The sequence below is a fragment of the Rutilus rutilus genome, assembly GCF_951802725.1.
Source record: "Rutilus rutilus genome assembly, chromosome: 2".
NCBI classification, from domain to species: domain Eukaryota; kingdom Metazoa; phylum Chordata; class Actinopteri; order Cypriniformes; family Leuciscidae; genus Rutilus; species Rutilus rutilus.
This window is the reverse complement of record NC_140210.1, coordinates 13,244,030-13,253,546: the sequence shown is the minus strand read 5'-3', so window position 1 is coordinate 13,253,546 and position 9,517 is coordinate 13,244,030. Positions and strand designations below refer to the sequence as shown.

Below are 9,517 nucleotides of genomic sequence, written 5' to 3'. Positions count from 1 at the left end.
TACCAAGACAAGAAACATTTAATATTTTTGTCTCGACGTTCTAGTCTACAATTGTACCCCATGAATACATTTTCAACATGGCACAAATTACAAAGTTCACCTGAAGTCATGTGAGGTCAATTGAAATGGTGGCCTAAATATGAAGAACAGCATATGACACTTGAAAGCAAATTTTGAGCAACTCTGCAATACTTTTTATGCATGAAAAAAAATGTTTATGGAATAAAGACTTTCAAAGAAATGTCAAAAACAGTAAAGCATAATAGGTTTACTAAAAAGATTATAGGCCTATATCAATTTATATGGGTGTAAATTATAGGCATAAGGATTAGAACAGAGAATATGCATTGAAACAATGTAATCTATTATTGTGATAAATTCTTCCTTATAAGTCAAGAACACTGAATGTGTTTATAAAATTCATTAAAAAAGGAATGCCGCTTTTACTTTTCCACATGAGTTTGTGCATTTTTGAGAACACACAGAGTATTTTACAGAGTCGGCATGAGGAAGTACATCATGAGTAAAGAAGCCATCAGACTCAGTGAACTGGAACTCAGGAAACTTGAAGACGATTCTTTAGATTCTTCAGATTCTTTAGATTCTTTAGATTCTTCAGATTCTTTAGATTCTTTAGATTCTTTAGATTCTTCAGATTCTTTAGATTCTTTAGATTCTTTAGATTCTTTAGATTCTTCAGATTCTTTAGATTCTTTAGATTCTTTAGATTCTTTAGATTCTTCAGACACGCTTTAGACAGAAAGAGAAAATTCAAGTCAGTAGGTTTATTTTAGTTATGCTCAGTTTATTAGAAATTAGTATTTCTACATTAGTTTTATTCAATCAAATAAATCATAAAGGATTAGTTCACTTCGGAATTAAAATTTCCGGATAATTTACTCACCCCCATGTCATCCAAGATAATCATGTCTTTCTTTCTTCAGTCAAAAAGAAATTAAGGTTTTTGAGGAAAACTTTCCAGGATTTTTCTCCATATAGTGGACTTCAATGGGGTACAACGGTTTGAAGGTCCAAATTGCAGTTTCAGGGCAGCTTCAGAGGTCTCTACACGATCCCAGCCGAGGACTAAGGGTCTTATCTAGCAAAACAATCGGTCATTTTATTAAAATTTTTTACATTTCTATACTTTTTATCCTGCACTAACTCTGCGATGTGCCACGCATTACGTAATCACGTTGAAAGGTCACACGTTACATAGGCATAAGTATGGACCTAGTGTTTACAAAGCAAACGTGCAAAGACTAAGTCAAACGCCATTTACCAAAAAAATTAGAAAAATAAAAGGTAAAACAACTATGTGGGACGATTTTGAAGTTGGAGGAGAAAATTAAATTAGACCCTAATTTTTGAACCGAAACACGTATGACCTTTCAACATGTTTACGTAATGCTTGGCGCATCGCAGAGTTAGTGCAAGACGAGCATTTGTGGTGAAAAAAATATATGTCTATATTTATTTATTTTTGAAAATGACATATTGTTTCGCTAGATAAGACCCTTATTCCTCAGCTGGGATCGTGTAGAGCCCTTTAAAGCTGCATTGAAACCATTGTAACCCATTTAAGTCCATGGAGAAAAATCCTGTAATATTTTCCTCAAAAACCCTAATTTTTTTTCGACTGAAGAGAGAAAGACATGAACATCTTGGATGACGTGGGGGTGAGAAAATTATCAGGAAATTTGAATTCTGAAGTGAACTAATCCTTTAACTGCTCTCTCTCTCTCTCTCTCTTACCTGACAAGGCTACTGCAGTTGGATGAGCTGTGCATGTGTGAATGCATTAAGTTGATCTCTGTATAATGTTCATCATCATTATCAACAGTCTTGATATTCCTAACTGTGAAAACTTCAGTGGGTGGTATTAGCAGATCTATTTCCTCTGATATACACACTTCATCAAGGTTGATCACAGAACAGGAAACGATATTGAAAACAGTCCCAGTGGTGTCATAATTTGCTGTATCTTCGGTTGCAACAGTATATTCCGTATATGCTGGAAAAAAACTCTCAAAACGTACTTTGTCCCCAATTTCGAATCTATAGTCCTTCTCTGTGGCAGAGTACACTGTAGTACAATTGCTTTTCAAGAGTTGTATGGCATCTGTCAGCAGGAAGAAAAGAGATTTGAAAGGAAACATATCTTGGTAAGTTGAATTGTTCCTGCTTTCGGTGTGAATCAACTTATTAAATTTTTTATGAAATGCCGGTTCAGCGTCAACATAGCTCTTCAGTGCAGTTATGTGCTCTGGTGTAGCCTCTGGAATGGCCTTCTCACATGTTGTGTTACCTTTCCACATATTCTTAAAATCTGTATTGTTGTTAAGCTCTGTCTGCAGCAAACCTCCAGCTTTTGTGACCATTTGCAGCATCTCTTTCCGACAACTGTAGAATGAGTAATCTGCATATTCAGGAAACATGCTCACATGTATCAGCTCTTCAGTTATCTGCACCACAGTCTGAAAGCACAAGAAATTTGGAGAGAAATAAAATCAAAGATTATGCCTCACAAAGTTTGATGAGTTCTCCAAGTTAAACAGTTTAAAGTAGTGAGGATATGTTCAATGGAGACCTTACAGTGTACAAGAGCACCAGGAGAAATGCAGGAAACCGCAAACTACCCATTGTATCAGTTGGCGTATGTGCACGGGAAAGTCTGGGAAAAGACAATAACATGAACAACAAGCTAAAAAATAAAGATGGTAAATATATGCTTGCTAAATATATATCAAATACAATTGTTTTCAGCACAGACAGAACAAAAGCACAAACCCATAAAAAAAAATAAGAAGCGAAAAATTAACAAGAAGCACAAATGTACATGGTACATTGATGTTGTCAGAAACATCTGCCTAAACCCAGTGGCTTATCAAAAAACTAAGAGAAACTGAGAAAGGCAGTACTCACCGTCTCAAGATGCCTGGTATTTTTAAGGTTGGTTAAACATGACAAAGCTACAGGTCAGAAGGGTGTCCACAAACTGGAAAAAAAAAAATATACAGGAAAGCTTATCAGGGCTGTACTCTGCCTTTTCCTTCCTGCAATTTAATCACTATGGTGATCAACAATGAGCAAAACAAGACAGCATAAAAATGTAAGAAGAATCACAGAGTAGGTCATTTAAAAAAAAAAAAAAGGTAAACTTTTGTACAGGGTTGTGTGGTGGTACTTGTCTGTGAAACCGGGCCATAGTAACAACTTTTTAAAAAAGAGTGCGAATTACTCTATTAATACTTTTGGAGGTTAATAAAAAACTAATTTTGCCAACAATGGTTTCAAAAACATCAAATGAGGTCAACTCATAGAAAAAGTATTCAAATGCACCATTCGATGGAATCGAACCAATAACAATAGAAAACTCTTTTTGAGAAACTGGTATTTTAAAACAAATTCTTTATATGAGAGAAACTGTCCTTCATTATATAATTGACCAGCAAGTTTAATATTATCAGATAAGAAAAGATGATTACAGAAGAAACCTACAGTATCTAAAAATAAATAAAAATAAACTTAACTTTAGGAAAACTCTGGTGTCCTAACTTAAAACCTTTTGAAAGCCAACAGTAAAAATAACATTAAAATAGCTTAGTTCGAGAATGGCGTTACATTTATTAATTTTAAAAGGTGAAGAGCAGTGATGTTTGATGGTGGAGACTTTTAGAAAACCCAGATGTACTGCGCTTTGATGACAAAATACTTGTAAATTACAGACTCCCACAACATTTATAGTGAGCGAAGGTAAAAACTTACTGAAGTGGGAGTGAAAGTAAAAACTTACCGAATAGAATAGATTCTACCTTTTCTACTGAGCTTATCAAAAATTCTGTAACACTTTAGAATACTGTTCAGTCATTATAACTACACAGGAACAAATGAGTAACTCACTATTAACATTCTAGTAACTATTAACAAGAAACTCTGATTAACTATCTGATTAGCTATTAAAGGTGCTGTATGTAACTTTTCTACTAAAATGAATCCTTTTATTGCCTGTGTGTGAAGGGGTTGTAATCTCACATTAAAACGATCCACTTTGCGGGTTTTGCTATTACCTCGGAATTTAAGCAAGTATTCTTATTTTTATGTGAAGGTGCCGGGTCGGATTTACCGCGAAATCCAGTGACGTGACCTGCACGCGCGCTCCCGAGCCTCTCGCCTCGTCTAGCCTACTGACTTTGCACTCAACAGCGACGAAACTGCAACTTATGACATGGACTTATGCAACTTATGACATGTCTGATAACACTAAGAAACGACCTGCTCCCAGCACAACACAGACTCCAACACAAACTCCACATATAAAAAAAAAAGAAGAAAAAAAAAGAAGTTTTTTTCTGGCTCAACATCGGCAGGGCATTTGAATCATGGAAAAACCTTATCTACAAACCTAGAATGTACATTTCCTAAAGAAAATGTGAAGTGGTGCTTGCAGTGGCAAAATTCGGCACGGTTGATAGGGTTCCATACTTATCATGGTACGAGCATGGAGCATTAGTTCAACGTCAAGCTGATAAAAGTAGCCTATTATTGTAACGTTGCAGTGGGAGTTTACCTTAGTTTCCAGCATGTTGTGTGATGCTTTCTCCGGTGTGTTGCGTCTCGGTACCCACAGTGCTCGCTCATAAATTCGAGCACGCGCTTGTAAACTTATTGGTTGCAATCTGAAACATCACCGCTAGAGGTCGCTGAAAACTACATACAGCACCTTTAAGTAATAGCGCTCAGTTAAATGTGGTAGTTCACTATTAGATCATCTGTAACTACTATTTGTTTTTTCATACCTCCAGAGGACTATTAAGAACTACTATACACAGGTTCATAATTAACATGAATAATGGATAATGTATAATTCATTCTAAAGTAAAGATCATAGTAACCCACTAGTAGTTACTCAAGTATTACCAAATCCTTCAGAAGGAATTACTAGTTATTTGGATCAGTATTCTAATGTGAAAAGCATGATAACTCTCTAATATTGACAAAAGTCATTGCAAACTTTTGACTTATAAGTAAAAAAGAATGTATTATTCATATTAATTATAAACCTGTAGGCCTATATAGCCTATTAGCCTATATAGCCTATATAGAGTTCACAGGGAGGTATGAAAAAAATAGTAGTTTTTGACTAGCTAATAGAGAACCAAGGTTAATTTTGTAAATGAAAACTGAAACTAAGACTAAAACTATTGGTCAAAAAACATTTTCGTAAACTGAAATAAAATAAAAAAATCATAATAAATGAAAAACTAAAACGTACTCGGTTACTAACGTAACCTCTGTTCTCTCTAGAGAGGGAACGAGTATTGCGTAAGCTAGCTTACGCTGCGGGAAAGTCTCCTTTCACGAGATACTGAAGCCAAAAATTATCCTAATTTTTTAAAACTTGTCAACGCAGTGCGGCAGCCTGCAGACCTAGGGCAAGCGAGTCGCGTGCCCATTGGCTGCTCTGCGGCAACTGCAGCAGCCTATGGCTGAGCCTTGCGCGTGACGTCACGTCCAATGAGCGCGCTTGGCGCGCTTAGTGCGTCACAGCCCGTCATTAGGGGTGTGGCTTAGCGTATATAAGCAAGGAACAGAGGCTGCTTCGCTGGTTTCTGTCGCATGAAGCGAAAATGAGCTCGTGGCGAGAGCACGGCGGGTTACGCAATACTCGTTCCCTCTCTAGAGAGAACAGAGGTTACGTTAGTAACCGAGTACGTTCTCTTACGAGAGGTTCTCTCGTATTGCGTAAGCTAGCTTACGCTGCGGGAACACCTTTGTCAACGCCGTGCGCGCGCCCAGCATCCTGAATGAATTCCCGTGGGGAGCCCAGGGGACGCGAAGCGGAGCTGGGCGGCCAAGATACCACAGTTCATAAGCACATAATATGGGGCAGGGAGCGGCACAGCCGGTCCAACTAACACTTCCATATAGTGTAGCTCAACCAGTAGAGCCAAATCAGCAGCGTAGCCCGCGCACAGACAGTGGGCTGGCTTACGCGAGACTTAGACTGATAGTACTTTGGCCTGCAAAGCGGGGACTTCCAGGTTGTAAAACCTAACAAATGTGGAGGGGGAGGCCCAGCCTGCCGCTGCACAAATGTCATGAATGGGAATCCCACTGGACCACGCCCACGATGAGGCCATGCCTCTGGTGGAGTGTGCCCGAATGCCCAAGGGGCACTGCAGGTTTTTAGATGCGTAAGCAGCTGCGATAGCATCGACTATCCATCTGGACAGGGTGTGTTTCGAGGCGGCGAGACCCTTGGTGCGCCCACCAAACGAAACAAAAAGCTGCTCTGAACGCCTGAAGGCGGCGGAGCGCGAAATATAGCTTCTCAGCGCCCTAACTGGGCAGAGGAGGTGACTATCTGCCTCGCAGCCAGTATTCGGCAGGGCTGAAAGGGAAATGACCTGCGCTCTGAAGGGAGTGCCCAAAATTTTTGGGACGTACCCATGCCTCGGTCTGAGAATAACTTTAGAGTCATTGGGTCCGAACTCGAGGCACGCAGCGTTAGTGGATAACGCGTGAAGGTCTCCCACACGTTTTACTGAAGACAGTGCTATCAGAAAAACGGTTTTGAGCGTGAGGTATTTCATATCCACAGTTTCTAAGGGTTCAAAGGGATGTGCTTTCAGTGCGTCTAAGACCAGTGAAAGATCCCACATAGGAACCGAAGGGGGTCGCGGGGGGTTCATCCTCCTCGCTCCTCTAAGGAAGCGGATGACAAACTCGTTCCTTCCTAATGCGCGGCCCGGCTCTGAAACAGAGAGCGCTGAAATGGCCGCGACATAAACTTTGAGCGTGGAGGGGGACCTGCCCGCGTCCAGTAGCTCTTGAAGGAAGCACAATACTTGCGAGACCCCACATGTCTGTGGATTGAGCCCTTTGGTAGTGCACCATTTGTTAAACACAGACCATTTAGACGTGTAGAGCCGCCTCGTGGAGGGGGCTCTAGATTGTATGATCGTGTTCATCACCCCTTCTGGTAGGTCAGCATGTAATTGTTGAGGCTCCACGCATGCAGAGACCAGTGCTCTGGGTGGGGATGCCAAATCGAGCCGCGGGCTTGAGAGAGAAGGTCTCTCCGCACCGGAATCGGCCAAGGGGCTGAGTCTGCCAATTGTATGAGTTCCGGGAACCAAGCTTGGTTCTCCCAGAACGGGGCTATGAGGAGCACTGTGTGGCGCGCTTTCCTGACTCTCTCGATGACCTGAGGCAGCAGAGAGACTGGTGGAAACGCATATAGCGGGCCGCTGGGCCAAGACTGGGCCAGCGCGTCCTCGCTCTTCGAAAAGAACGCTGGGCAGTGTGCGTTGTCTTTTGACGCAAAGAGGTCGACTTTCGCTCTGCCAAAGCGGCGCCACAGCGACTGGACTGTTTGGGGGTGTAGAGACCACTCCCCAGGGGGAACGTTGTCCCTGGACAGTCTGTCGGGACCCTCGTTCAGATGGCCAGGCACATGCGATGCTCTCAGAGAGCGCAGAGAGTGCTGAGCCCATACGAGGAGGCGTTCCGTCAGGGCGCAGAGTTGCTTTGATCTGACACCGCCCTGGCGGTTCACATAGGCCACTACTGAAGTGTTGTCCGTGCGGACTAGAACATGGTGACCATGGAGGAAAGGGAGGAAGTGCATGAGCGCTTTCTCGACCGCGAGCATCTCTAGACAGTTTATGTGTAGGAGATTCTCCTGGTCTGACCAGTGGCCAAAGACCGGTCTGCCTTCGAAGAGCGCTCCCCAACCTAGGTTGGACGCGTCTGTTGAGACAACTTTCCGGTGAAACCACTCCCATATTCACTCCCGTGTGATACCATTCGGCTGCTAGCCAGGGCTGCAGGGCTGAGACACAGACCTGAGTCACTCTGATTAGCGAGCCGCCGGTCGCCCAGGCTCGATGGGATACGCGCGTTCTCAGCCAGCGTTGAAGCGGGCGCATGCGCAGTAAACCCAGCTGAAGCACTGCTGCAGCTGAGGCCATATGCCCCAGAATGCGCTGAAATGCCTTCAGGGGAACCCGGTCGCCTTCTTTGAAGGATGCAGCGAGGCGCTGGATGCGGCGCGCGCGCTGCTCCGACAATCTGGCCGTCATCGCCACCGAGTCCAGATCTATTCCGAGAAAGGAAATCGACTGCCGGGGCGAGAGCGAGCTCTTGGTCCAGTTGACCGCCAGGCCTAGACCCTCCAGGTGGTCGAGTAGCGCTGTTCTGTGAGACACAAGTTCTGTCTCTGACTGCGCTAGAACGAGCCAATCGTCCAAGTAGTTCAGAATTCGCATTCCCTGACTCCTCAGGGGAGCGAGAGCCGTGTCCATGCATTTCGTAAATGTACGGGGTGCTAAAGACAGGCCGAACGGCAGGACTGTGTATTGATAAGCTCGACCGTCGAAGGCGAATCTCAAAAATGGCCTGTGACGGGGAGTTATCTGGATCTGGAAATAAGCGTCTTTCAGATCGAGAGAGATAAACCAGTCTCCTGGGCGAATTTGCGCGAGGATCTGTCTGGTTGTAATCATCCTGAACGGCCGTCTCATGAGAGCCTTGTTCAGATGTCTCAGATCTAAAATAGGTCTTAATGCTCCGTCCTTCTTGGGAACGAGGAAGTAACGGCTGTAAAAGCCTGACTCGCTCAGGGAAGGATGCACCTGTTCTATGGCCCCTTTTCGCAGCAGCTTTGATATCTCTGCTTGAAGCAGATGTGCTGTTTCCAAACTCACTTTCGTTTCCGTCTGCGCTAGAAAGCGCGGAGGGCGACGAGCAAATTGGAGCGAATAACCGTGTCTTATGGTGTTGAGCACCCATTCTGACGCGCCCTGAATAGCCTCCCATGCTTTTGCATGCATGGCTAGGGGTCGAATGGTCTCTGGGTTCAGATCGCCGCGTTGCGCGGGATGGGGAACCTGTATCAGAGAAGACGGGGCGGCGCGCGCGCCGCCGATGCTCGGACACGAGGGCAGAAGAACAGGGCTGGCCGACTGTGCAGAATTTAGTAGCTCGATCTCGGACGATGGAGCGTGAGCTGCTGTCAAACAACCCAGGCGCGAGAGCGGCGTGGGGATTATGGTGTCTGAAAGTGGGCGCGCGTGCTCGTGAGCTGGCGCGGGATTTGCACTTATGACACGGCCAGTGTTTGGGGGCTTTATGAGGTTTGCAACCTGTCTGGCAGAGCGAGCAGTGGGCAGGTGTGAGCACAGGGCTGTGGGCACATTCCCTACACTTGATACTCGAGCGGAAAGTTTCCGCTTTAAGAGATAGCGCTCTGGACGCGTTGCCATGGGAACCTGGTCTGTGTGAGGCAGTGAGCACACGGGAGTGGGCACTTTTTCTACACTTAATACCCCTGCGGCTTGAGCCGTGGCAATTTGAGGTAACTGAGTGACAGAGCGAGCAGCGAGTAGTTGTGAGCACGGAAGTGTGGGCACATTTACTACATTTAGTACTCGAGCGGTGTGAGGCCGCTTTATGAGAGAGCGCTCTGGGCGCGTTACCATGGGGATTGTACTTGTGTGAGGCAGTGAGCACA

The 9,517-nt window shown here is 44.2% G+C and overlaps 1 protein-coding gene across 7 annotated transcripts; it reads right to left on the bottom strand.

Moving 5' to 3' along the window:
* On the bottom strand, positions 1 to 5,333 carry LOC311278291 (ecto-ADP-ribosyltransferase 5). Of its 7 annotated transcripts, XM_084389035.1 has the most exons (6): positions 2,926 to 5,312; positions 2,596 to 2,674; positions 1,756 to 2,477; positions 734 to 750; positions 653 to 697; positions 1 to 598 (listed from the first exon to the last, which is right to left on the bottom strand). In XM_084389035.1, the coding sequence occupies exons 2-6, from the start codon at positions 2,641 to 2,643 to the stop codon at positions 492 to 494; spliced, it is 939 nt and encodes a 312-aa protein (XP_084245161.1). In that variant the 5' UTR covers positions 2,644 to 2,674; positions 2,926 to 5,312; the 3' UTR covers positions 1 to 491. The 7 variants fall into 7 exon arrangements, with proteins under 7 accessions (XP_084245161.1, XP_084245162.1, XP_084245159.1 ...); XM_084389036.1 differs by having other exon boundaries at positions 1 to 750; positions 1,756 to 2,122; positions 2,309 to 2,477; positions 2,926 to 5,333; XM_084389033.1 differs by having other exon boundaries at positions 1 to 697.
* Between the last annotated feature and the right edge of the window lie 4,184 nt (positions 5,334 to 9,517).

Bases quoted from the DNA above. Each gene is read 5' to 3' on its own strand.
- LOC311278291 (XM_084389030.1), bottom strand. From the start codon at position 2,643: ATGGGTAGTTTGCGGTTTCCTGCATTTCTCCTGGTGCTCTTGTACACT. The intron at 2,478-2,595 runs GTAAGGTCTCCA...TTGTGCTTTCAG, and splicing joins TCCTGGTGCTCTTGTACACT to ACTGTGGTGCAGATAACTGA. The intron at 751-1,755 runs GTAAGAGAGAGA...TTCTGTCTAAAG, and splicing joins AACTGCAGTAGCCTTGTCAG to CGTGTCTGAAGAATCTAAAG.